This window comes from Zonotrichia leucophrys, chromosome 3, assembly GCF_028769735.1.
Source record: "Zonotrichia leucophrys gambelii isolate GWCS_2022_RI chromosome 3, RI_Zleu_2.0, whole genome shotgun sequence".
Lineage (NCBI taxonomy): Eukaryota > Metazoa > Chordata > Aves > Passeriformes > Passerellidae > Zonotrichia > Zonotrichia leucophrys.
In genome coordinates, this window is record NC_088172.1 from 19573168 (window position 1) to 19600080 (window position 26913).

Genomic DNA, 26913 nt, shown 5'->3' on the forward strand with positions numbered 1-26913 from the left:
AGTCTTAGGCAACTCCTCGGCGTATCCCCGGGTTCCCTTTAAACAACTCGGGAGCTCTGGGCGTGGAATTGGCCTGCCATTACTTTTCCTGCCCCCAGGTGGGGCCCTGCGCTTTCCGCAGGGGCCCTCGGTGGGGTCTGGCTGGAGTGAGGCGGTTCGGCCCGGAGCCGTCCTCAGCCACAGAGCCCCAAAAGTACACCCGCCTGGGGGACAGACCCTGCTGCAGCAACCTATAAACACCAGATGCTCGGTTTTAACATGTGACACTTTTGGAGTCCGTGGCAACAAATAATATTATCAGAAGGCAATTTATGTGTAAGGCACAGTTAACCTCTGAGTGCCTAAGTGGAAGCATGTCTGCAAGCCGCCCTGGAGTGCAGGGCAGAGAGAAGGATATATACACACGTTTCCAGCAGCTCCTTCTAGGCTCTGTTTCAGTGCAGATGTGTGTTGGAATTTCTCGTGCTGCAGCCTGTGTGCCTGTTGCCTGTTCTACTTGCACTATGGTCCTCTGAGAAGAGCCTGGTCCTGACCCCTCTGCAACTACATATTAGGTAGGTGAAGAGAGAAACCAGCTCCTTGACACTTCACTATTGCACATTTTTATCAAGGGGGTAAAAGAGAAATTAGCACATTTCATAGTAGATAAAGCAATAGTAAGAAGGAAAGTTGAAACTCAGTGATCTGAAACAGTATTCAATCCATAGGAATTAATAAACCAGAGGCATTTAATCTAGTTAAATGCAGTTTGCCTAGATTCCCTCTGATGTGAGAAGCAGGAACTCAGAGGAGGAGCAGCTGAAGAATGCAGTGGATAATAAGCCATATGCCAGCTCCCAGTGTGCTACTGACATCTGAAAGTGCTTATGTGACCTTGGTGTATTAGTGGAGATTTTCAAATAGCATCATTGTATGTTTGACTCTGACATTGACCCAAGAGCTAACTAGCTGTAGGCATCACTTAATCCTAATGCAGAACAGGGGACAATTTTCTAGTTATGCTGCAGATTTGTGTTGCTTACCCTACAAGCATTACTTTTCATTTCAGACCAATTTCAACACTGCAGTTCTACCATTTAATCTCACATTTGGAAACGTCATCCAAGAGAAGATGGAATGGAATGTTAGCCTTTCTGGCAAGAGAGAGGGAGCTTCACCTCATCCTTGAGCCTCAGATGCCAGAGCTTAGTACATAGGACTCCAGCCCTGCCAGCTTACTTGGATACACATTAGTTCAAGCAGAGAATATCATTCCACTTACTTTCTCTAGGATGTAGTTATCTTATTTAACTCTTGCTATTATTCAGCAGACAGTTTTGCTGCAGAACGTTAGTCAAGGGGTGATCCGGGAGACAACTCTTTTGGATTCCTTTGAAAGTCTGATTGAACAGTTAGTTCTGAGAAGTTCCAGAATGGATTGCACAGAGACATCTTTGACATAAGCAGTATAACTTTGATACTTTTCAGAGCATCTTGTTCTGCATTCTCCCAGAGTATGCCCACAGAGCAAAACAGAGCTATGACAGGAGTGTTTGTGTCTTAATTAGACAGGCACACTATTTTTCTAGTGCCATGGTGCTTTTTTGCTAATAGTAACAGGTGCTAAAATGAAGGCAGTGTAGGGCTGAGGCTGGAGAACATGTATCTGCAGGATCTGGGGGTCATTTTTACCCTTACCATGTAAGACTTCACTAGTTGGGTAGTGTCTCATCTCTCCTTGAAGAAAGAGTGGTGCCTCTTCAAAACTGACAACTGAGCTGTATAGGTTTGGGCCCCAAAGATGTTTGTGTCTTTTCTGCTCGTTCCAATATAGAAGATTAGGAATCTCCACTTTCAGCAATGAAACATATCCCCATCAACACTTTTCTAACACGAGTGTACGTCCTGTATTTTATTATTACAACTTCATTACCTTGTGTATAAAGAGCACAGGCAGTTTCAGCATGGTTCTTAGGCACACCCAAGCCATCTTTCAGTACTGGTGCTGTGGTAAGGACCGTGCAGGTCTCTGTGTACATCCATTCAGTTTAACCTCTCACTATGCAGGCTGATGAAAAGAGGCCTCTGTGTAAGGGAGCTGTTCCTTTGTGAACTGGGCACTCATAGCAGTCTATAGCGCTGCTAACTGGCTGGGCAAGGTGAACCAGATTCCTGTTCCATTATCAAACTTGCATTGAGAACTTCCCTTTGAGGACAAGAGAACAAAAGCACATGAAGGTTTGAAGCATCTGACTCAATGCACTTATCTTTCCCTTCACTTTATATGTATCTTGTACTATACTGCCAATTTCTCCTGATATTTTTTCATTTGTAGTTTTTATGGAAATGTAACAACTGTTGTACATGTGCAACCTACAGAACTGACTAAAGATGCAGAAATAAACCTGAAATGAAGGTTTAGATTGTTAATAACTTCATTGCCTCTGTTCTGGAGCAAAACTCAGAAAAGTCATTAGGTTTTTAATTCCTGTAAACATTTTTCCTCTTGAATCAAGCTGGGTACAATTTTTCATATCTCTCAAACTTCTCTGGACAGAAGTCCAGCAACTGGTAGAAGCTGTCCTGATGGTAGAAGAGAAAGTGCCCTCCATTATCTCCAAGTTTCCTTTTCTGCAGGAAATTAAATCAAGGAGTTATGCACACATATTTCAGTTTTGAGGAAGACAGAATGTTTGGCAGTTTCTTGCACTCTTACATAATGCAGATGTAATAAGAGAGAATCAGGAAATACAACCAACAGAGTAAAATACAAAGAATACAGAAGGAAAAAAGCAGAGCTGGGAAATGCATGTGAGAAGTGAATTACAAATCAAATCATTACAAAAATTATTAGATAAATTATTTTTTATGCATGTGATTTCAGTACGAGAGACAGAGAAGGGCTTTCATCTCCCCTATCTTATGATAGAAGTGGAGGAACACAATTAAATAAAATCAGCAAAATACAAGCAAATAAAAGCAACATTTTCACACTAAGACAGTGGCTCTCATTGTTAGAGCATGTCATTGATGCCAGGAATTTAAATGGATGAAAGTAATGTGAAGGATATAATGAACACAGTGAAATCTTGAAAGATACTGAACATTCAGGGGCTAAGCAGCTCTCCAGTGCAAGAAGATTAAACTGTCTTGCACTGGAAAAAGAAAGGCTGGTTATGCCAGTATTGATCACTGTGTGGTTTTAAACCTTGTGTTGTAGGCTTGTACCATCTGACTTGTACCTGCTTTTCTCTGAAGCTGGACCATCTGCTCTTAGGAAATTGCCTCCTCCCTCATCATCAGCCCTGAGCCACCATCTGATGAAGCTGATTTCACAGGCTTTTGTTGGCTTGATTAAAGGTTTTCCCACCCTATTCTTAGTAGTAGAAAATAAAAATATTCTTTAAACCTTAGTTTAGGTTATTAGTAATTTTAATTGTAATAATGCACATAAAGTGAGAGTCTTAGAAAGACCCCCACACCCCTAGACCCCCAGAACACAACAGATACCAAATAGAGGAAACATACATTAATACAAGTTTCTATCAAAATATGATGTAATTACAATACATGAGCTGTTAAATATTTTACAATTACACTTGTAAAATATACTAAAGGTCTGTTTCAGTTACCTTTGAAACCTTGATCTTGCCTATCTCACGCCTTGATAAAGCAGCCCTTTGACCATGTTATATAAAACTAAACAATCCAAATAACAATGTACTAAAACCCAGGTCTCCATTTAAACTCTCCTCACAGCACTACAGTGGGTGTAAATCAGAATTAGGGGTATTGTTTTCAGACTTTCCCATGCCAGTGGTCCAGCTGAGAGTCAAAGAGCTCAGGGAAATATGTGTGAGGGTTACTGCAGGTTTGGTTGACCTTGCTTTGGGCAGTCAGTAAAGCTTCCTGCACAGAACCAGAGCAGTCACTGAAGGTTTGCAGCAAGGCTTGAGTGATTCATGACTTGTTCAAACTATTCATGTGAACTCAAAGTATCTTTATCACAGTGGTGTTGTGTGTCAGTTTAGGAGCTTGTATGTTTAGGAGTGCAATAAGCAGCATGAGGAGAATCCTCCTACACTTCTGTGTTTAATTCTTTGGTGGCATTTAGTGTTGTACCCTGTGCTCACCTCTGAGAGGATGCTGCACTCAGGCATCATTCCCCAGGCCGGCTGCTTGGTGTTTCGTGAGGATTGCAGGGAGGTACATTTTGAGAAGACTTTGAACCTACCTCATCTACAGCACAAGGAAGTGTGTCTGCAGAGCACAGTGGCAAGGGGACATGCCAGGGCATGGAATGCTCACTAGTTAAAATCTGCCTTTGCCCAAGCCCAGATCCCTTCAGCAGCACCTGGGCCCCACGCCCGCTTCTTGAATACTCATGGGTGTGACTTAACAAATCATGTGTAGAAGAAACTTATTTTCTTTTCTGCTCTAGAGGTTTACAGAACACCCATTCAAGTTATAGATAACAGCAACCTCCTTGATATGATTACCTTCAGATTCCAAAGGAGCTTTGTAATTACATTATGAAAGGCTGTGCTGGAAGCAAAATAAAAAGAGAGCAAGGGAGAAAGTCTTTCTGCCAAATAAGAATGGGTAAAAGGGAAACAACAGACAAATCTAGATGTGGCCATAGTCAGCAAATCCAAAAAGTATCAGAATGCTTTGCTTGTCCACTCAGTCATCCCTGACCCTTAAATTAGGGACCTCTCCCTCCCACTCTTTGCCACCAAGCCTACTGCTGTCCTTGGCAGCTTTTGCGACTGCAGAGAGGACAGAGACTACAGTTACATGCATGCTCTTCTGGGGTCTCTGTTCCACACACTCAGGTGCATGCTGATATTGAACACCTCAAAAGCGGGAATAGATTAATCTTGATTCAGTAGTGGGTAGGTATGAACAAATGCTCGTTTCCTGCTCAGCTATTTCTGTGTGTGCTGCATTCCTACTGGAGCCACATCTGTATTACATGGGCATCACTGTGCCATGCGTGGTAGAGCATGCATTTACATAATGTTCAGGTATTCCAAAACAGGGTACCTATTCTGCCAGCTGGGGATTGTTCTGGGCCTCTGCTGGACTTCTGATCCATATTTGGGAATTTTCTTTAGGGTAGCCTGCTAGTAACTGGGTTTGGACATAGAAAAAATACAGACACATGCTTTTAATGTCATGCTTTACTCAGTGTACTATGAACTTATGAGAGAGTTGGAAGTAGGCAAAGTGTAAAGAAGCACTATACAGTTGGGTTTTGCTGACAGCATCAACCTCCAAGCACATAAATTACAAATTTGCAGGAAGCTTCTAAGGGAAGGGCATCCTCTGAAGAAACTGTCAGCAATTACCAAGCAGAAAAACCATTACAAAACTCCACCTGAGAGGAAAATGTTACCTGGAGACTTTTGTCTTGAGATTCCCCATAGTGAGGTGTTGTGTTAGTAGAGCCATGGCTTTAGACAGACAAATACAATTCTGATAACAGTGTGGGTTCTATGAACAGATCATCAGATTAATTGTACTGATGTTTGCTGCAGGGGTGTAAAGCAATGCCCAACATCACATGTGGGTCTGTGCTAGAGGAAAGAACCTTATCTTGGCACTCAAATCCCATTTTCCATTTGCTGTGCTATCCTTGTGTCTGTTCACATCCACTTTCAGTTTTGGGATTTTTAGCTGAAATACAGATAGAAAAGCTGAAACAATTACTTCTCATGGGTAAGAAAATTATCATTTATTTAATCTTTGAATGTTAGCCATGTACATTCAATTTCAAAAATTAGTGCTATTGCCTTGAGACACAGGGTGGGTTGTGACATAAACTGCTCGTCCATTTTTTATATCAAGCAAGCTTGATATTGTATTTCAAAGTAATTGAGCCCTGTTATTCCATACTTTTGAGTAACTTCTCTATGCCATACAGCAGCAAAAATAAAAACCTGCCAAATTACTAAATAAGCCTAGAAACTTCAGTGGTTTTTCTTTAAATGAGTACTATTACCTTAAATATGACCCAGGAAAAATCTATAATTTTCTCAGTGTTTTCAAATGTCTTGCTCTTGTATTTGGGTAAAATGCCCCCAAAATTCCAAGAGAACAGTTTGAATAGATGGCTACCTTAGAAAGTGTGAGGTTAGTGTCATGGTGTAGTCAAATCAGCAAACAAAGACTCTCTCTGCTTGGGTGTCAGTTTTCAGACCCATACCTCTTTAAACTGGATAGCGTCAGTTTAAGAGCATTGGGAGGCTTTTTCCTCTTATTGGGTATGGCTGGAAACTCCCCCAAGCTGCAGAGTTTAAACAGCCCTGGGGAACCTGCCTGTGCTGGGTGGAGTCTGAGTTAAGGTCGGAAGGTAAGAACTTAAAAATTCCTTTTTCTTAAAGTGCTTGCATGACTATTTTAATGTGACACAACTAAGTTTTTTAGGGCATCTGCTGGTCTAATGTAAATTCTCTGCTTTCCTTAGTTGGTCTGTGTGCCAGGTAGACTAAAAATTGCTTGAGAGTTATTCCCCAGTGGAAGCTGCAGGAGAGAAAATGCCAGAGAAAGGTGTGTTTTAATCAGGAAATTAATTCTGTGGTGCAGTCTAGAGGTGACAAAGGCAGCCATGAAACAACTGAGAGGACAAAGTGCAAGTCTCGAGCACTGTGGTATTTCTTCTGGGTTTGAGCAGGAAAGCTGGCCCATGGGATATGCTGGACTCTAATCTCAGCTCCAGGGCTAAACAGCACTTCCTGCTGAGTGCTCCTGTTTTTGGAAGATGATGATCTCTTAAACTGTTCTTGCATCCCTGAGATGTATGCTTACAGAAATTCTGGACAGGCATGTTACTGAGGCTTACAAGGCAGTAGGAAATGGGATAGAAATATGGATTTTAGACAAAAACAACTAAAAAAATTGTATGTAGTCAAATTTTGTGTTGAGGCTTTTGCTAGATGTCAGGGCAGTGTATGCAAGATGCAATTATTCATTGTACTGCAGCATAAATTCATGACATGAACCAACTCTTCAGCAGTGTCTGGGTAAGTGCAGTAGTCCCCATATGTCCTGAGTAGTGTTTTGGCTATAGGGATCAGATATTACTTAATTAAAATTAGAAGGGTTTCCATGCCTGTTCTCAACAGTCCCTGGACATGTGGCCATTTGTACCTTTTGCAAGAGTCAATTTTCTTCAGCAGGAGAGGTCAGACATAGCTTTTCAGGAGCAAGAAACACCAGCTCTTACCATGGACTACTTGTAAGCCTGGTGGTTTGTACTGTTGCTATGCAATATATGTTAGACCATCTCCTATCTCTTTTTTTGTCCTTCTGCCATATGATCAGGCTGATGAATGATAATGCATTTCTGTGACAACTGTAGAACTTCAACAGTTCAGTCATTCATGGAGCATTTGATAATTTCTTCCACAAGAAGTCATAAATCCACACAGCTTCCATAGCTGCCCACTGGCACGGCACACTCCAAATGCATACTAAGAATCAGCATAAATATTTACAGACTCAGAGCAGCTTATAGATCTTTGTTAATGCAAATAATTCAGCTGCTTGTGTGCTCAGCTTTGGACTGAGTGGTGGAGTTTCTGCTGCTTCATTCTCAGTAGTTAGTCAACAATCTGTATTCCAGGTTAATAATAATGTGACCACCCACAAATAACAATTCCAGATTGGTATTTAGAAACAGCACATCTGTTACATCTGCTTGAGCCTTTTAGGGTTTATGGCTGGTTACTGCACAGCTGTGATGTCATTCCTTTCCCAGGTGGAAGGAGTAGTGTAGTGGGATTTGGCATGTCAGTTTCTATCCCAGAGGCAGTTTCCCGCCCTTTTTGTGCAAACAAGGTGAATGATTTACCACAGTGTGGCAGTCCCAGGACAACTGCAGCTAGCTTCAAAATCTTCAACACATAGCCTCGTGTGTTGCCCAGTGAGTGGGTCCTTCATCACCTTAGGTTATCAGTATCAGGGGTTTTCCTATTTCCTTGGAAGAGCTGTCTGGCACTGGCAGAATCCAACAACCTCTGAAAAGTGTTAGTTTTAATACCTGGTCTTGGAATGTTTTGAATTGTTTTAATATGATTTTCAGATAATAGCTACTCATCTTGCTGAAGAATGTTGCACACATATGTGCTTCCCTTACACGAATTGTAACTTATATAGAAAGGCCCAATGACCATTTTTATTTAAGGCAAACAATGAGGAATGGGTGTCAGCTATACAAGATTGACTACTTGGCTGTTAATAAAGTATCAACATATTCTATTAAAAATGGATCAACTTTTTAAAATAGTACATCCTGAAAGTCTCTTAGTAAAACTAGAAAAATAGTGGAGGTCTGAGTGAAATCCTGAGGCCTTGGCTTTGTAGTCTGTATCTTTCCCCAAATAAATGAAAACAAGTATTGAGAGTCTGGATGAATAGGTTTGTTTTTTTAACGTAGAAGTTGCCAAGTCTCCAGATAGTCGAGGGTTGTATCTTCTGATCTTTGGGAATCTCAGGTGTCAGTACTCACAGGGCAATAAGCAACTAAACTCAGCCCACCAGACAGGACTCGGGTCCAGACCCACGAACTGAAAGTAGCTGCCTGTATGTGAGCTACAGGTGTTAGCTCCTGTATAGTCAGGAGATAGTGATGCATTCAGCAGATCTAAAGATTAAGGTGACTTTTAACCAACACTCAAGAGGGTTTTTTGTTTGGTTTTGTTTTTTAGTTAGTTTGTTTGGTTTTTTTGGGTTTTTTTTCTGTGTTGGAAGCTTAAGGTAGGTAAAATCCACTCAGAGCTGACAGAGTTTTTTTAATTTAAAAAAAAACTTACGGCAAATTTTAATTCTATGTTTGTCATTGTTCTTCTCACATAATTTAATGCCACATAAAATCTCTTGTTCATGTGAAATGATAAAATGATACCTGAGGCTTCTTACTCCTACTCTTCTTCTGCAAACAAAAGATAATGTTTCCAGGCAGATTAAGGTTCATATACTTGATATTTCAGTCATTGGCTTTTTTAGTTAAAGAAAAGGTCTTATTTACTCTAAGTTTCTGTGCGTTACAAGTTGGGGCAATGTGTGTTGACATGATAGAGATGCAACGAAGCTGACAAGTGTGATAATAAAAGAAGCACTAGCTAGTTGTTGTGAACTATATTGATAAGCTGCCCTACAGCGAAAAGTAGTTTCTGCATCACACAAGATGCAGAAACTAATAAAATACTGTCCCTAGAGCCAGACATTGTAATTAGGAACAGCTATTCGCATTTTAAAACTGAGCATACTTTTTTTCCATAATGTGTATTTGGATTATGTTTATTAAATTACCCCAAATATCCCAATTTATTTTAGTAGCATGACTTGGTTCTTACTGGAATTGCTCAAGGGGGAACTCTCAATCTTGTTTTTTATTTAGGTGAAGTTTGGGCAAAATATGTTCCAAATGTAGTTTGTTTTAAGTACATCTACAAAGCGCTGTGGCTTGAAGAAAACATACCACTGGAGTGTACTAAGCCTGATTCAAATAGGAAATGTCAAGTGGATGCAAGGTGTGACAGGTGTAATGCTGCAGCTTTGGCTTTAACTCTGGGGAAAACTGGAGTCATCTGGAAATTTTATTAAGTAAGGCACTCTAAGCCATTAGGATATGATTAGAAGATCTATTTTAAAGGGTTTTATTCCTTCTGATAATCAATGTATGATACAAACATCTTTGAAGGGGAATGCTATTCGTGTTCTTTCAGTAATTAGGGCACGAAGCACAGAGCAATGAAGGCCTGGCTGTAGAAGTGCTCATGCTGACATCGGAGCGCTGCCATCCAGCTGCTTGCCCCGGTATGCAGCAGCTCAGTATGAACACGCTGTCTCTGCCGTGCTCTGGGAGAGGCACAGGTACAGCAAAGCAGTGACAGCCTCCATGTGCCAGTGCCCCTGGAAACACAGGGCCCCCGTGCCCAGGGGATGCTTCTCAGGGCCCATGGAGCCAATGCAGCGCAGTTCCACATCTGGCTTTGAGGGACACCTCCAGGCTGCCATAAGCAGCAAGGAAATGGGCTCCAGCCATGCAGCTGGCTACAGGAAGATGGCCAAGGAAGCTCTCATCCTGTTTCATGGAATAAAGGGAATATCAATAATTCATTCACCCCTATTTGAGGAAAGAAATGGACTGCCTATGAAGCTGCCAAATGCACATATGGCAAGCAAAGCTAGACAAATTTCAGCCTAGTGGTAAAACATGTTTTCCTTTTCTTCTTTTCAATTATGATGATGGGCAATGAGGTTAGGTGAGTAATTTCCCTGAGGATGTGGCAGGATTTTCAGTAGCTTTGTACAATTGTCTTCATAGGCAGCAGTCATCCCCCTGTAGCTAGGGACTCATATCACTTGTTTAAACAGGTCTGTGTTTGCTTACAGTCATAAGAAACCTCCCTGGCAGCACTGGGGAAGGCTTTACAGATTCACACATCTTTCCTTTCCTAGCACTGGCTGTGTGATGACACTGGCCTGTCTCTCATTTTGTTTTGAGCCAAATGAAATTTAAACTTCAACAGGTATAGCAAGATTAAAAGGTGCATCTCCCCTCAAAATAACGGTGCTTAAAACACAGTTTTATGAGATACAGTTTTGTGCTTAGTATCTTTCAGGGAGCCAGGAGCTCAGGATCATGTCGGGGAAGCCCAGGCTTATCTACTTGAATGGAAGGGGCCGGATGGAGTCCATACGATGGCTGTTGGCGGCAGCTGGTGTGGAGGTTGGTTGACATTTCCAGTAGAGTGTTACAGACTGGTGTTCTCTACTTTCCTCAGTTGGGAACAATTTAACATGCATGTGGCAAATAAAAGCTGCATGAGGGTGGCTAAATTCTTTTGTCCCATGGCACTGCATATTTGTAAGTACCTTGTTCCGTGGTTGATACTTGGGCTGCAAACTCAGTGGCATTTAGAGTTTATTAGAAGTAGTAGCAATCTCCTGACGTAATTAATCATAAGGGGACAAAATGGGGATTCATTTAAAGAGCCTTTATTAATCATAAGTTATCTAGCTGTGCTAGCAGTCTTAAGTTTGCAGTTGCAATGTGTGTATGCTGGGGTGGAGTTAGAAATATTTGATGTGCAATGTGTTTCCCTTGGCACTGGCTCCAACTTGTCTTGTTTTTGTAGATTCCTGCACACTGTTTGAGCTTGGTCTTCAGTTATTTCTGAATCAGTGCAATGATGTGTCCAGGCCCTCCTTCTGCTCCCCATCAGCTGCCAGGGTGTGTGAGGGATCCTTGGGACATCTGCACCTAAACAGTCCAGCTGCAGATCTGGCCCATTACCTTTTGCTTGACTCAGTAATTCTGGGCATGGTTATGTGCTATCACTTAACAGAAGAAAAATGTTCAAATACAGCAGCTTGACACAATTCTCACTCCTTTTTCAGTTTGAAGAAGTTTATTTGGAAACAAAAGAGCACTTTGAGAAGTTAATCAAAGGTAAGATTCCTGACACCTAAGACTTAGTCCTTCAAAATAATTGTCCAGCCTAGCTAAACTTATGGTTTGAAATCATTTACTTAAACCAGTGGAAACTTCTGGGTGCACACCTTGAATAGTGCAATATTAGCTTTGAGAAACCTGCTATTTCCAGTGCCAAATAACTGGTATAATCTAAAAGCCAGAGCTTCTGTGATTGTGTTTATTCTAGTACATTAAACTGGCAAACACTTCTACTTAATACAACTTACTTACCTATGCTGTTGAATGGTACATTCCAGCATGGTACCTAGCACAGTTTTGGTCCAGGGCAAATAGAACTCCCTGAGTCTGAGGTGGGAAGCTTCCCCTAGTTAAAAAGCATGGAGCCAGCAGGGAGACCTGTGGAAAGCCTGGCACGGTCAAAGCAGCATGCCACAAAGGCTTCATGCCAGCCTTGGGAGCAAGACCAGTTCTTCCCACACACCAGTGCAAACCCCTAGCCACTGCTCTTGATATCTGGTCAAAAGAAACCCAGCAGTGAACCCCTCTACAGACACCCTGGAAAGAGAAGACCTTCCTGCCAGAGTGGGGAAGGAGTTGGGACAGTGAGGAGCAGCAGAGAGTGCATGTGCCCCACAGTTTACCTGCTGCCCAAGGCAAGTGAGAAAAACCTCGGAGCAGGCTGGGCTTGCCAAGCCATACAAGGAGGCTTGGAAGAGGTCTTGCCTGCATTGTGGCTGAGCTCAGAAAGAAAAAGCTGTGTCTAAAGAAATTCAGTCAGGGAAAACTAAAGTGAACAAAAATAAGATAAAAGTGGTATCAAGCAGATAGAGAATTAAATTTGCAGATCCAGTTTGCTGGGACTCTTACAATGTGGGAGGACAGTGTAGTGTACACAAACCATTATAGCTCCAAATGTAAGAGCACAGGTGCTGAAAGCCCAAATCTCTATATCCTTCACAAGAGTAGGTTATCTAGAAAGAGTGATGCTGTAACTAGGATTGTGTCTGAGCTTATTGATATCCAGAGAGAAGAATTAAATGGTTGTGAAAAGGATAGGGAAGTTTTATAAGGAAGATCAAGCATTTTATGTCTATATATTGAGCTTAAGATGGTGAGAACACAAAGAAAAAGGTGTGGTTCAGTAGAATGGATTGAAGAAAGATAGATAAATTAGTCATCCTGATAAAGGGGCCTCTGAAATGTTGCCAGTTGCACAGGGCAGGATTCAACAGGAGTAACTCTACATTACTTCTCCCTTAAACTTTTTTTCTCTCCCTACCAATATGATTTCTGACAGTTTCCTGTGTTTAGGCACTACCGCATCATTAGACTGGCCCAGGCATGACTTTTGCCTGTGCCAGCTGATGGTCCTCCAGGCAATGCCCCAGCAGTGGGGGCATTGTTCCCAACAGGCAGCTTGCAGAGAGACAGCTCTTTTGGAGGCAAAGAGAGTTAAATACCCTTGGCCTGTGCAGACCTGTACCTCTTGGCCTTTGGGATGACTAACCTGGCTCAATCTGTGCAGCCAAAGATTGCCCAGGTGGTACCTGGGTATCAGTGACCTCTGCTGCTTGGTCACAAATAGCAGGTGATTGTTTTTTAATGTGTGCTGCACACACCACCTTTGGAGAGCACAGCCCAATCCCTGGAATTACTGGTAAACTCCTTTTAATTCTGTATATGTATTCTGTGCTGTGAAGCAGTTCTCCCTACAAAATGAGGGAGGAGAGGCAGTCCACTACTGATTTTAAGAGGGACTCCTCTTTTCTGTATATAAGAAACAAATGGTGTATTCAGGCATATTTGCTGCATTGCTTTTTGTCAAGGGCCAGAAAGACAAATTATATTTTTCACTTCACATATTTCTGCTGAAAAATATTCTTCCAGATCTATTAGTTTTCCTATTCTATTGTTCTTTAGATGGGTACCAAGTAATGTTTCTTCCTTAAGGTGCAGAGGTGTGTTCTAGAAAGACAAGAACACACATGATCTTTCTCTGAATGTTTACAAGAAACAAATACAAGCTATTTGTTGCTGCAGAGATAACTACTCTTTGAATTTCAACTGTAAATTAATAATGTAGAATGAGTGAAGAATATTAATTCTAGCCCAGCAAGTTATTTTAACAGCTGCGGAGAAAAAGGCAGGCAGATGTGCCTGTTGAAATGAACCTTCCTATCTGAAAGAAGGATTCACCAAAGAGATATAAATTGAGCAATTAAAATAAATGATTGATTTTGAGCAATGCAAGTGGCTGCTGCCTATTTTGTTTTGGAGTTCTGCTGTGATTATAGACAGGGCAGGATTGTTCTCTAGATGCCAGTAGTGTGTAGATGGAGGAGGGAGTGTCTCCAAAAACAGTGACTTAGTCCAGCAGAAAACTGGTCTAGAATAGACTGACTTTGCAATGCTAAATCTCTGTGTGTACTTAGCTCTCAGAACTGTCTCACTGAAAGCTCAGACAATTGCTCCTACCAGCACCAGCAGAAAATGGGACTGTAAAGATGTTTCTATATAGGCCTAAATTATTGTAGAATGGCACTGAGACTAGGCCTGTAAAATCTATGGGGACACTCAAACTCTGGTCCTGAAGTGACTGTGTGAAACTTACTCAAACACCAACAGCTGTCACAGGCTCTCCTTTAGCTCTGTAGCTTCAGGATGTTTTAAGTGGCCTGACCCTTTCCTGTATTCCTGCAGCTTGATCTTGCTGCAGTACTACCCATGTCTGTCCCTGTCAGGGAATTGATCTGCATTCAAAAGAATTGGATTTTTTTAATGTTCAGGTTTACTAGGTATCTTCATTCTCCTCCTATTCCTTGGGTTGGAAGTGCTGGTTCAGGCTTTTCCTGCCAGCATGAGGTAGGCTCCAGAAGTGCAGAGGTGCAGGCAGGGCCAACTTCCACCAGCCAGTGAAGCTCTGTCAATGCTGTCAAGCCCAGGGCCCAGCTGTGCTGTGGTGACTTTACTACAGGAGTGTGATGCAGGCTGTTTTATCTTCCCCACAATGTTAGTTGAGTGCTGTGAGTTGTACAGTTGGAGCAGGACATCAGTGGTCTCCTACACTGCAAGAGAAATGTGCTCAGTGTCTCACTCTCCTGTACACCTTGCAAGAGGAACTAACAGGCTTTCCTTCACCTCTCCACCCTAGATGGATCCCTGCTCTTCCAGCAAGTGCCCCTGGTTGAGATCGATGGGATGAAGATGGTGCAGACCAGAGCCATCATGAGCTACATAGCAGGGAAATACAATCTCTATGGGAAAGACTTGAAGGAGAGAGCCCTGTATGTAACACCTCCTATCACTAACAGAGCAGTCTGTTGTTTGATAGCTACATTATATAAACCAAATTCAATCCTGTAAATCCCATATAAAGGCATCAAAAAGGCTAACAATAAGATTTAACCACTGCTTCTGAAATGCTCCTATCAGAAACAGGCTTCTTTTCTTTTAGAAGAATATTCAGGTTTCGTTTGTGCTTAGTTTTGGCTGTGAAACTTGGCACTATATTGGTGATATAAAATTCCTGTAAGTCAGGAATTAGTTAATTAGTTAATTCCTTAGTTAATTGGAAAACAGATGAAATAACTTCTGTGCTTTTTTCTCCCATCTTCCCCTGACCAATAGGATTGACATGTATGTGGAGGGAATATCAGATCTGATGCAAATGATTTTGATGTTTCCTTTCTCTCCACCTGATGCAAAGAAGAAAAATCTTGAGTCAATTAAGGAGAGAGCTACTAACAGGTACTTTCCAGTCTTTGAAAAGGTAAGTGACAGCAAGTATGTGTCTATCAAACTTGCAATTATCCAGAAAGTTTCTGCAAAATAAGAATGTGTTTGTAGTGTAGGTCAGTTCCCAATCCTCAGCTTTTTTGGCTATCAGAAAAGGGGAAATACAGCAACACATTTTCCTCTCTTTGTTTGCTTGTGTTGTCAGGACTGTGGTATTTGAATATCTATGAAGCAGCATGTTCTCAGATGTACAGAAAAACTTTTCACTAAAAGTTTTGTGATTATTTTTCTTGAAGGAGCACTTCTATGCTTATATTTGTTTGAAGCCCATCTCTCTGCCATACTTAATTTCATTTGGAAAAGTTTTACTGGAGGAATGCAAAAATCCCTTGTACACAAATCCTGTAGAGAGGAGTACTTTAGTAAAACTAGTCACAGATTTATAAAACAATAAACCCAACCCATATGATTCATGCATCTGGCAATATTTCCCACTTTTGTAATATTGATCTAGTTTTCTTGCAAAACAATAATAAAGGCTGAACATCACACAAGTTCTTAGCACTAAAATAGTCTGTTCCCAAAGGCAGGGATTTTCTTTAGTTAGTTGTTGCAATTCTGCATTTCTAAGTTTGCTTCCTGATATGAGCATTGGACATCACTTCACATGAAACATCTAAATGGGAGTTCTATGAATTCCTTAAATTGCTTGTTGCTTCCTCCATTGTCCCTTTTTCGAATTCTAGGACTGTTACTAGTCTACTGAGGCATGTGGTTTTGTTTCTGTTCCTAGTGCCCATCATCATTCATTATTACTTAGTGACTAAAGTTTGTAGTCTGTGTACTAGAACACGAAATGAACAAAACTTTATTTTTTCCCAGCAATAATGAAATCTAGGCTCAACTTCAGCTGAAAAGTCCACCCTGAAATTTCAGATAGAATTGCTGCTCAGCTCTGCAGCTGTGCTGTGAGATTTAGATGCCAAGGATGCCCATACGCCCCACTCTCATCTGCAGCCCATGTTTTCTTGTCTTCTCCAGGTTTTGAAACAACACGGCCAAGACTTTCTTGTGGGCAACAAATTCAGCTGGGCAGATGTTCAGCTAATGGAAGCCATTTTAGCAGTGGAGGAGAAAGTTCCTGATGTGCTCTCAGGGTTTCCTCAGTTGCAGGTAATTTAATTACTGAGCATGCTGTATTCAGGAGCTAGAGGTCAGTCCTGAAGTAATCATCTCCCCATGCTGGGTAAATCACATTTTTGTGGCTGGAATTCCTCTCTTGCTCTGTTTTTTAATTATTTAATTTTTTTTTTAGGTGTTTAAAACCAAAATGAGCAATATGCCTACAATTAAGAAGTTCCTGCAGCCTGGCAGCCCAAGGAAACCCCCACCAGATGCCCATTATGTAGAAACTGTGTTGAAGATTTTTAAGATATGAAAGCCTTGCCACCTTTGGTGAGACCCAAAATGCTGGGAGAGCAGGAGAAAGCAGAGCAGCAACCCCAAACCCTAAACCAAAGGAGAAGGAAGCTCAGCAAATTAGTATTGTTTTAGTTAAAACCAGTACTAGAGGAACAAAGCAACCCATACCAGAAATAAAGCATTCTGTTACACTGGCAATGTGACAGCAGCTTTTTCTTTATTGATATCAAATGCTTGGCAAAACATGAAAACAAAGGGGTATGGAGGCAAAGAACGATTTGTAGGGTTGGGAGTTTACTAATTTGGAAAAAGAACAATGCAGTGTTAGTATTGGCAGAATACAACTTGTTGGAGAAGATATTTTGTACATGAAAAGAAGCTCAGAGTAACAGCTGTGGAAGACAAGAAAGAGAGGACTTGCAGCACCACTTACCCTTTAAAGAAGTTGTTTCAAATTTCCATTATCAATTTTAAAGCTTGTGGGTGAACTGGATTTTTAAGGTCCCTCAGTAAAGTTTTTTCAAAACTGATTACTTTTGTCTATAAATCAGGTATTTCAAACCTGAATGATCATACCAGCTACTCCCAAGGTGCTTACAAATATATTACCTCTTGAGAGCAAAGTGTTGTGAAAGCAAGGTGCAGTCTGCTTTGCAGACTGTAGGAAGGCAGAGGGGGTTTATTTCTACACCTTTAGGACAGAACACAGAGCAACAGATACAGTCCATTTAATTTCAAATAAAAATATTACAGCAGACAATAAACAGCATTGTGAAGTGGCCTGATGCAACAGAGAAGCAGCTGCTTAGAAGGAAACTGTGTTCCAACAACTGTCAGTAACCAGATCTGATGCTTAATAGTCTATGACATGAGTGAAGAAAAAAAGAAATTAGAAAAAATATGGAAAAATGAACCTGAGGGAGAAAACAGAAGAATAATATTTCCCAAAATACCTCAATGAAGTGACATTTCCGAAAGTCAAGTTATGAGACAGACCATATTAGACTTAGTTGCCTGAAATCTCAATGGATACTTGTGACCGAACAAGAAATGTCAATGTTGGCATTAAATCACCCTCTGAAGAGGGTGCTCCTCTCCCCTACCTCTAAGGGAAGGCTGAAGGGACTAGCTTCATCAAAACTTCTAACTCTCTCAGTTGAGACACAATCATTTTTGAGTATTCAGCTGTAACTGAAGAGCAAGCTGAGGGATTCCTCCTGAGTTTGGACCTATTGGAAGGAGACTAGACAGCTAGACCAGATGTAGATGTCTACAGAGTTAGGTGAGATAGGTTTTCCTAAGTTGTCTACACTATGATTAACTTTTAGGCTTGAACTCATGTTTCCCTACCAGGTGATCACTAGACTTAGGATGTCTCCTAGAGTTTATCAGGGGCAGGCCTACAAATAGTGAATCCACACAAGTTTCCTAAGAGAGGTTTGGGTTTGTGAAACAGCCAGATGCACCTTGGTACACATGTCACTGCAGGAGAACTTCAATCTCCTACATTATTCTAGATTCTGTGTCATATGTGTCCAAAAATATGGGAAACACTGTTTCCAACAGTGTCAGAGGCTGGATGGAAGGGGACAGAGGGACATAGAGCCCTAACCAGAATGGGGAGCTACAAGAGGTGCTGCCAGTCAGGGCTCCTCTTCTGTGAGGCCTGGCTCTCCTTATGTGCCAAATGGGATACAGACTGTTCCACATGGGGACAAGACACCTCCTAAAAGACAATACATTGCAGTGGTGACTATTTTGATGCCTTATCCTTCTGTGATTCTAGCTCTAAATAAATGATTAAGCTTATTTTATTGTCAAGCATGGAACACAATGATGTAACAGGTACCAACAGTGAAGATTGACAGGATGAGGGTCATTTTCAGCTACCAAGCAATCAAGTATGCATACAGGAAGGACATGAAGGTGACAGCCTGCTGTACTGTAACTGCAGGTGATGGCTACAACAATATTACCCAGGTAGATTAGATAGGCAGGAAGGTACATGGGAATGTATGCTGGATTTGAATGTATGACTTTTTGAAATCTATTGAGTTGTCCAAAGAACGCAGTCAGGACTGCGGAGTGCAGTTTGCCTTCTGATGCCACACTTCATTTACTGTCTCTTTCAGCTGTCTTTGGTGTTTTTTCACTGAGTCAAATTCAGGAAATATAAAAAAAACAAACCAACCCAGATGTCCAGAGAGGATTCAACAGAAGTCACCTGAAGGAATATGCACTAAGCAAGGCATAGAAGCTTGTGAAAGATTCGAGCTGAATTAGTTGATGTGATTTATGTAAAATGGCAATGCGTACAAAGTAAAAAAAACCCAAAAACAAACAAAAAAACCCCCTAGAATAAAACTGAGATTGCCATAGCAGTATTCTTTTAATCTGAGTGAGCTTTTCAGCTGTTATAATTATTTTTAGCCAGCGTGGTAACAAGCAGTAAAAATAGGAGGCATATACCCATTTTGTGCTAGCACACATTTCCAAAGATCATAACCTCTGATTTATTTTACATTTCTACATAGTCAGCATTAGTCAGGAATTTATTTTCTGTAGGTCGGAAGTAGCTAAACAGAGATAATAGGTTTTGTTTGCTCTAGAGAGAGAAGTTTCCTGTTTGCAGAGATCTGTTTGGAACGCTCAGTGTAGGAGGGGCTCCAGAGTTACGTAATCTTAAGGCAGAACTGCTGTAAGTTTAGAGTGCGTCACACTGTGCAAAACGTAAGTAAGTTTTTTGCTTTAGTTTTCCCTAAAATTCAGGGACTTGCACATGAAACTCAGTCATTAAAGGGGTTTTATAGAATAAATGTGTGTATGTATTTTCTTTAGTAATATAGATATGTGTACCAAATGTTAATTCTCAATCAGCTGCTTTTAAGGTGTAGAGAATTAAGAAGTGCCGATAACAAAAGTGGGGAGTGTTTCACCGCCTCCTTCCTACTCCAGAGAAGCTGACATGTTATTTACAAGAGGAATATGGTGGTGGTTTGGCCGTTTTCCTTTTGCTGCTGTAAAAGCTTCAGCTTTGTTGCTGACAGGGTGTCACGGTTCTGAGTGGGGTGGGTGACGGTCTGCCTAGAAACTGTTGTTGGTTTAAGTGTCTGCCTAGAAGCTGTTGTTGCTCAAAATTCCAGCAGAGTTGGAACTGGACCAAGCAAGCATTGCCCTGAGGCTGTGCCTGTGGTAAAGGCAAATCTGATGTTACCAGAGGCAAAATTAGCTTCCATGTTTTAGAGGTTTGTGTAAAGACATTTCAGAAGTAGGGAGTGTTGTAAAAGGGATTGACTGATGGAAAGAATTCCTTTCTGGCTGGTTATAATGGAGCATAAATGGCTGCTGGAGAAAGCAGAGCAATTGCTGAGTTTATAGCATGTATCTAATTAAACAGTAACTGTGTTCTGAGATAATGACATAATACACAAATAGTACAGGCAGCTTTCTGATCAGAACAAAACACATTGTACCTAAAGATTGAAATACTTTAAAATCCTTGTTCTCTCTCTGGGCCAAATCTAAGTACAGAATTCTGCTTAAATATTCTGCATGTGTAAGAAACCTTTGAAGGCAGAATGATACATGGCAGTCTCTCAATATAATCTTTTACCTCCGCTTTTAATTAATTAAAGTCTTGGAGAATAAATCAGTGGTTCCAAACAAGACAATTTGAGAACCAGTTAGAGACTCAAAACTGCAACCCTGCTTTCTTCATTGCAGATACCAGGGAATCAGGCAGGTGGAAACATGTCTGGAAAACCCAAGCTGCACTACTTCAATGGACGTGGTCGCATGGAAACGATTCGGTGGCTCCTGGCAGTAGCTGGGGTTGAGGTTTGCTTCTGGTCTTTTGTACTGCGATCCTGTGACAAATATGTGCTTCTGCTGTTCCTTCTGAAAAGTGTGACTGAGCAGCAGTTTCAAGCTGTGCCTTCAGTGCATTGCTGAGCAGGCCAACAGGGACCACGAGCTTGCCCTAAGCAGGGGGCAAGTTCCTGTCTCACTTGCATGCATCGTGTGCAAAGCCTGCAGGTAGCACCACAAATGCTCCTCCCCTGTAGCTAGAGAGAGAAGAAATTTAGAACCCCAGCAGCAGAACCTGGCTTCCTAATCTTCTGATTACAGAGGTCAAGCACCTGCAATTCTGAGTACCTTCAGTTAAATTCCAATGTCCAAAACAGCAAGAGATTATTATTGCTGCCTGGATGTAGTTGGCCCTTGAACGTACTGGATATTGTAAATCACAAAGTAAATTTTTTACCTCTGACAGATTCTGATACTAAACCTGAGATGGTGTATGGGAATCTGTGTGTTTCAAGATCCAGGGCCTTCTGTCACAGTTATGGCCAAAGTGCCTGACAATTTTCAAATATTATTTATGTTTTAAAAATATAAAATTGCCCAAAACACATCTCTTTAGGTCTTCTTTACTTAAAAGTAGAGAGGCGAAATCATGGAATGACAACAGAACTATTCTCCTTCCTACAGTTTGAAGAATCTTACCTGGAGAAAAAGGAGGATCTGATAAAGTTACAGAAGGGTAAGTTTCCTTCACTTTTAGATAACAACAGCAGCAATAGTAAAAATAGGAAGAATCAGAATTAAAATTAGAATTAGAGTTACTTGTCTGAGAACATTTAAGAATTTTGAAGTCTTAGTGCTTTAAAAAGAAAGTCTCTTAACTGGATTTTGTTCATGAGCTCTCAGAGGTGCAGAGAGAGGTCCTGCAGTTTGATAGCTGATATCATCCACCCAGTTGCTTCAACCTCCACTGAATCCCAGGAAGGCTGAGGTCAGAAGAGACCTCTCAAGATTATCTACTCCACCACCCCCACTTCAAGCAAGGCCCCCTCCTGCCAGTTACCCAGGACCATGCCCGGCTGGGTTTTGAGTATCTCCAAGGATGGAGAATGTACAGCTTCTCTGGACAACCCACACAGTCAAAGAGCCTTTCTTGAAGTTCAGATGGTTGACTCTCCTTTGCTTCACTTTGTGTCCATTGCCTTCCATCCTATGGCCATAGAGACCTTTGTCTTCAGATCATCTTGACAGTCATTGGCACCTTAGGTTGCCTACAAATTGTTGCTTTATAATCCCTATGAAAACAGAGTTCCAGATTTCCAAGTTTACCTGTTCTCCTGCTGCATTCCTGCCTCCCAAGGCAACAACCCACCGTGCTGCTTCAGCTTCTGTATTCCTGAACATGAGAATCATGTTTCCTCCAAACCAAATTGCATGTCTGTGCTCTTCACCTGGCCTGTGAAAAGCAACCTAAGCTTGGATTATCATTTGCAGTCCTGCTGTCGTGTAGGAATAATGACTTGGTCCCTATGTAACAGGCTGCCATTCAAAAAGTATTTTGGGACACAAGCATAAAGCTAAAAAAAATGTACACTTACAAAAGGGACATATTTGATCATTCCCTAAGCAAAAAACTCTTGCTGACTCTCTGATCTGATACCTCTCTTTCTGGAGGTATTTCTTCTTGCTAGGACAAGGCTTCTGCATACTAGCAGAAGAATTGCATGGCTCCAGCCTCACTCCAAGTGATATTTGGGTCTTGCAGGAATCTCATGGAACACATTTGTTGGTCTCACTTCTTGCTTGTATACATGGGATGCCATTTATAAAGTCAATAAAGTTGTCACAAAGATATTCTATGCTTTTCTATTCACTATTATTTATATATTCATTAGTATTCACATTATAAGTCAGCCAGTGATTAGAAAGTCCAGATGTATTTAGCAAAACATGACAGAAACGGACTGGACCAGGTTTTTCAGTCCTCCTCATCTCTGTGAACGTCCATGAAAATCACCTGTGTTTGAGCCATTCAGTGCATGTATTTTTCAATGTGTGACAGCTGCCAGTTCTGCATTTGACTGTTTCCTCAATCTGAATGTCCCACAACTTCACTGCTATATTATTAAGTTATTAACATGTCACTGCTGCATGGTGAGCATTTTCCACACTTTCCTGTAAGAATGAGGAAGGTTGCTACCAAAAGGGTTGTCAAGCATTGGAACAGGCTGCCCAAGGAAGTGGTTGAGTCACTGTGTGTAGATGTGCACTTGGGGAGAGGGTTTAGTGGTGGAATTAGGCATTGCTGGTTTTACAATTGGATTTGATGATCTTGGGAGGATATTTTATCCAGCCAGATTGATTCAGATTCTAAATAAAAAGGAATACGTGTGGTCTCTTTGCCTAACACATGTGGGTGGTTCTCACTGAGGGACTGAACTTCTCCTTGTGTTTTTCTGTTTGGCCTAGATGGATCCCTGCTCTTTCAGCAAGTGCCAATGGTAGAGATCGATGGGATGAAGCTGGTGCAGACCAGAGCCATTGCCAACTACATATCAACCAAGTACAACCTCTACGGGAAGGACATGAAGGAGAGAGCCCTGTACTGTAACAGTACCACCTTTGCTTGTTAGACCCCAGCTCACCCTGTAGCTCAGGGAAACACAAGGGTATCCAGCTCCCAGCTCGATTCAGTGGGAGAGGGCAGCAGTGCACGAGACCACTGTGACTGCAGCTGATGTCTGCAGCAGAGAGAGCCAGCTGGATTCCATAGGGCAAGCGAGCCCAGGAATCATCAGTCAGAGGTCCATGCACTTATCAGAAGAAAGCAGTCGGGGGGTCAGACTGTCCCACTGAGGCTGCATTTCATTTTCTCCTGCAGTTGTCAGCAGCATCATTTTACCCTCCTCACACTCAGGGCAATGTCTTTTAAGGGAAGAAAAACCCTTCTCTCTCTAATAACCAGGAATTAGTAGAGATTTAATTACAGGTTATTAAAGGAGAGGACTCCTGGGGCTCATGTTTTCACCTAAGGTATTTCTGATTGCTTCAACTTAATAAGCCCTGGTAAACACATGTGTCACGATATTTGCTAGAAATGGTATGGACCTGCTGTAAACCTTAGGCTGTCTTATTGGATTTTTGACACGAGTCTGGATGGCACACATGACAATTTCGTAGTTCAGGTTCACAAACCCATATTCCAGACAAGAATCAGTCCCAGTAAGAAGTGGGAGTCTTACAGTCTTTAGGCTTCTCTAGGAATTTTGCATTTGCCTTTGGCCCAAGTTTCCCCCTGCCTGGCCCCAGTGCAACTGCATTCCAGGAGGAACTTTGCCAGGGTATGTGTGTGTGGGATAGAAGAGGCAGGGATTTCCCAGCATCTCAGTGAGCTTGTGCCAGGAGTTATTGTGCTGTTCAGAACTACTGTGTGACCTGACCAAGTGGATCTCTTCCTTCCAGAATCGATATGTACGTGGAAGGAATGTTTGATCTGAATGAGTTACTCATGACATATGAAATCCAACCAGCAGACAAAAAGGAGCAGCATTTTGCAAATATGATGGACAAGGCTGAAAACAGATACTTCCCAGTCTTTGAGAAGGTATGTGGCAAAGAGCTTGTAGCTCAATTGATGCTGTTACCTTGAACCTCCATCGTGGAAGCACACTGGTTTAATGCAGGAAAACAGAAGCAAAAGTACCCCTGGAAAACCAATGCTCTGGTTTTTAGTGGTGCTGGGATTAAGGTGGAGACAGGACACTACAGAGGGGACAGAAGGCACTTCAAATCTGGGAGAGATGTACAGCTGCAAAAACCCAGCACACACAGAGCTCCCCAAATGTCCATGTTTCAATGTGTGTGTTGTTTCAGACAAAAGACTCTACAGCTCCAGCTTTGACATCAAGTCTCCTCCTGAAGTGCAAATGGCCCTGTACCATACATGCTGTGTAAAAGCATTGCAGTTCCTCCTGTATCTCATACAGCTCAGCCTTCAGTGCAGCTACAGCAGGCAAGGCAAGATGAGCCCAACTGAGCTGCCAGACAGGAATGTAGAAGTGAAAGAGCTGATAGATGATGCCTGGGATGGCAGTGCCTTCAGATCATTGTTTGTACTGCAGGTGTTTGAACTGCATTTCCTTCTTTCACTGACAACTCTGTGCAATGTGTGACCCTGCTTTGAAGATACCACCCTATTTATGAGAAAAGAACTGATAAAAGAGAGAGAAAAGACATGATCTGCTTCTGTTTCTCTGTTTTTAGGTTTTGAAAGACCATGGAAAAGACTTTCTGGTTGGCAACCAGCTGACCAGGGCAGATGTTCAATTACTTGAAATCATTTTGATGGTAGAGGAGTGGAAGCCTGATATCTTTGCCAAATTTCCTCTCTTGCAGGTAAATGAATGGGCAATTTGAATGGAGAATGAATTGTAAAGAGCACTGATTTAAAGTGGCTGGGAAATATGTGGGAGTGAGAGGGTCAGAAGTTACATGCAAAATAATAAAATATCCTAAAAGCTTTTAGCTAGCCCCACATCCTCATTGTTATTGCCACATTCTGTTACTACAACCCCAAAAGCATAAGAGGGGAAGTGTATAGTTTCTTCTGCAGCATCAAGCTGTGATGTGACTTTCAGAACATGGACAACATTGAAATGTCTGACAGTTGCAATGATTCTTAAGCACTGTGCTGTTTTGGTTTTGTTTTTTAGAGCTTCAAAGCAAGACTAAGCAACATCCCCACAATAAAGAAATTCCTGCAGCCTGGCAGCCAGAGGAAGCCGCCATCAGATGACGATGTTGTAGACAAAGTGATGAAAATTTTCTACTCCTGAGCAGCACCCTAAAGCCACAGAAACTCTGTTTCATTGTATTTGCAGATAGTAGGAAGGTGAAATTAATGAAAAGAATGGAAATGTCAAATTAATGGAATGAGTGAAAAAATGGTTTTGATCTTACCTGTGCAATAGGGCTGGTTTTAGCCTACTGCAGACACTTCAGTGTTAAACTACATGAGTGTACCAGCAACGGAGACAGTTCACTAAATAGGGGGTATATTGGACAACACAGAATGCCTTAGATAACTAAAAAGCTACCTGAAATAAATTCTTACTATTGATACTCAAAACCTGGCTGTTCATTGATTTCTTGCTGCTGCTTCTATGCCTAAGATCTGTCTGGTTTTGTTTTTCTGCCATTCCCAAGAATTGTTGCAAAATTAGGAGAGATTATCCCAAATAGTAGGCCATGTTTTTTTTTTTTCCCTAGGAAATTCATAGAAAAGCCTGCATGTTCTGGCTAGATGAGGTTGAATGTTTGGATTCTGCTTTCCTCTGAGCTTAACTTGGAATATCCTTGGACCAGAGCTCCTAGTGTGTCTCTGCTTTTCCACTAGTTACTTGAAGTCTTGTAATGCAGCTTCAGCAATGTTTCCTTTATCAGAAGGTCTGTTGCAGCAGCTAAAAGCCCTTTGCAGTCTCTGAGAAACAAATGCTGGTCAGCAGGTTAAAACTTGTTAAGGAAGGATTCAGGATGGTGTCAGGTCTTAGTGAGACCCTGGAATGCAGGAATCCATATTGACTTATGTCATTGTATATTAAACCAAGTTTAATGCAAGTTGTACTGGAGTTGTTCATTTTAATCACTTAAATCAAGCTCCACTACTGAGGTTAGGAAGACTTTTGATAAACTTGTTGCACTTTGTTAAATATGTGCATTTATGTAGTGAAATCTGTTCCTGCCCAGGGCAGGACGGTTGGAACTAGATGATCTTCAAGGTCCCTTCTACCCCAAACCATTCTATGATTCTGTAATACTACTTAAACATCAAATAAACCAAGTTTGTAAATGAAAGAGTCAGTGCCCTAAATCCAGCTACAACTAGAGCACTGTCAGTTTTCAGCTGGGCAAACTCAAGGCTCTGTAGGTCTTGGTAAAGCCAACAGCTTCTTCATAAGAAATGTCATGCTACTGGAACTAGTTTTTTTCATTTAAAAAGAAAATAAACCCATGTTTTTCATCAGCAGAAAAGCATGCTGAAAGATGCAGAGAGTTGTTGCAGGAGCTGTTTCTCTCCTGCTTCACAGGAACATTTGGGCAACACTTGCAGCTAGTGTCCAGGAAGGATCTGAGGGAGAAAACCCCTCCTACTGTAACAAACCAATTCTTTTGTGTGACACTCTGCAATTCATACAACCTCCCTGTGTAACATAAGTGAATATTCCTGCTCACTGCTCTCTTCACTGTAATTCAGCCAAATTTTGCATATGTATGTTGGCCTTGACTGCAGGTACTGCCTACATCAATATTAACCAGGTAGATTAGATAGGCATGATGGTGCAAGGAGGATTATTCTGTACTAACTTTCTCAGATCAATACAATGCTATAATGTAAGCACTCAGGAGTGCAGAGGGCAGTTTGCCATCTGATACCACACTTCATTCACTGTCTCACACAGTTCTCTTTGGTGCTGGTGCATATTTCAGCTGCGTCAAAGTGAGGGTAACATTTTTTACAGAAAAAAATT

The 26913-nt window shown here is 41.5% G+C and overlaps 2 protein-coding genes across 4 annotated transcripts; both read left to right on the forward strand.

Moving 5' to 3' along the window:
- Window positions 1-108: 108 nt before the first annotated feature.
- Window positions 109-17222, forward strand: LOC135445313 (glutathione S-transferase-like). Of its 2 annotated transcripts, none has more exons than XM_064707591.1 (7): window positions 109-554; window positions 10601-10717; window positions 11389-11440; window positions 14577-14709; window positions 15053-15194; window positions 16202-16333; window positions 16476-16780. In XM_064707591.1, the coding sequence occupies exons 2-7, from the start codon at window positions 10631-10633 to the stop codon at window positions 16596-16598; spliced, it is 669 nt and encodes a 222-aa protein (XP_064563661.1). In that variant the 5' UTR covers window positions 109-554; window positions 10601-10630; the 3' UTR covers window positions 16599-16780. The 2 variants fall into 2 exon arrangements, with proteins under 2 accessions (XP_064563661.1, XP_064563660.1); XM_064707590.1 differs by lacking the exon at window positions 109-554 and adding an exon at window positions 6229-6334 and having other exon boundaries at window positions 16476-17222.
- A 1844-nt stretch (window positions 17223-19066) lies between these two features.
- Window positions 19067-26002, forward strand: LOC135445312 (glutathione S-transferase-like). 2 transcript variants are annotated; one of them, XM_064707588.1, is made up of 7 exons: window positions 19067-19312; window positions 20306-20419; window positions 21074-21125; window positions 22856-22988; window positions 23849-23990; window positions 24650-24781; window positions 25099-26002. In XM_064707588.1, the coding sequence occupies exons 2-7, from the start codon at window positions 20333-20335 to the stop codon at window positions 25219-25221; spliced, it is 669 nt and encodes a 222-aa protein (XP_064563658.1). In that variant the 5' UTR covers window positions 19067-19312; window positions 20306-20332; the 3' UTR covers window positions 25222-26002. The 2 variants fall into 2 exon arrangements, with proteins under 2 accessions (XP_064563658.1, XP_064563659.1); XM_064707589.1 differs by having other exon boundaries at window positions 19296-19316; window positions 25099-25514.
- The last annotated feature ends 911 nt before the right edge of the window (window positions 26003-26913 follow it).

What these genes read in the sequence shown, in the direction of transcription:
- LOC135445313 (XM_064707591.1), top strand. Translation starts at nt 10,631, where the DNA reads ATGTCGGGGAAGCCCAGGCTTATCTACTTGAATGGAAGGGGCCGGATG. An exon ending in CTTTGAGAAGTTAATCAAAG is followed by an intron (nt 11,441 to 14,576) that starts GTAAGATTCCTG and finishes TCTCCACCCTAG; the next exon opens with ATGGATCCCTGCTCTTCCAG. An exon ending in CAGGGTTTCCTCAGTTGCAG is followed by an intron (nt 16,334 to 16,475) that starts GTAATTTAATTA and finishes TTTTTTTTTTAG; the next exon opens with GTGTTTAAAACCAAAATGAG.
- LOC135445312 (XM_064707588.1), top strand. Translation starts at nt 20,333, where the DNA reads ATGTCTGGAAAACCCAAGCTGCACTACTTCAATGGACGTGGTCGCATG. An exon ending in TCTGATAAAGTTACAGAAGG is followed by an intron (nt 21,126 to 22,855) that starts GTAAGTTTCCTT and finishes TGTTTGGCCTAG; the next exon opens with ATGGATCCCTGCTCTTTCAG. An exon ending in CCAAATTTCCTCTCTTGCAG is followed by an intron (nt 24,782 to 25,098) that starts GTAAATGAATGG and finishes TTTGTTTTTTAG; the next exon opens with AGCTTCAAAGCAAGACTAAG.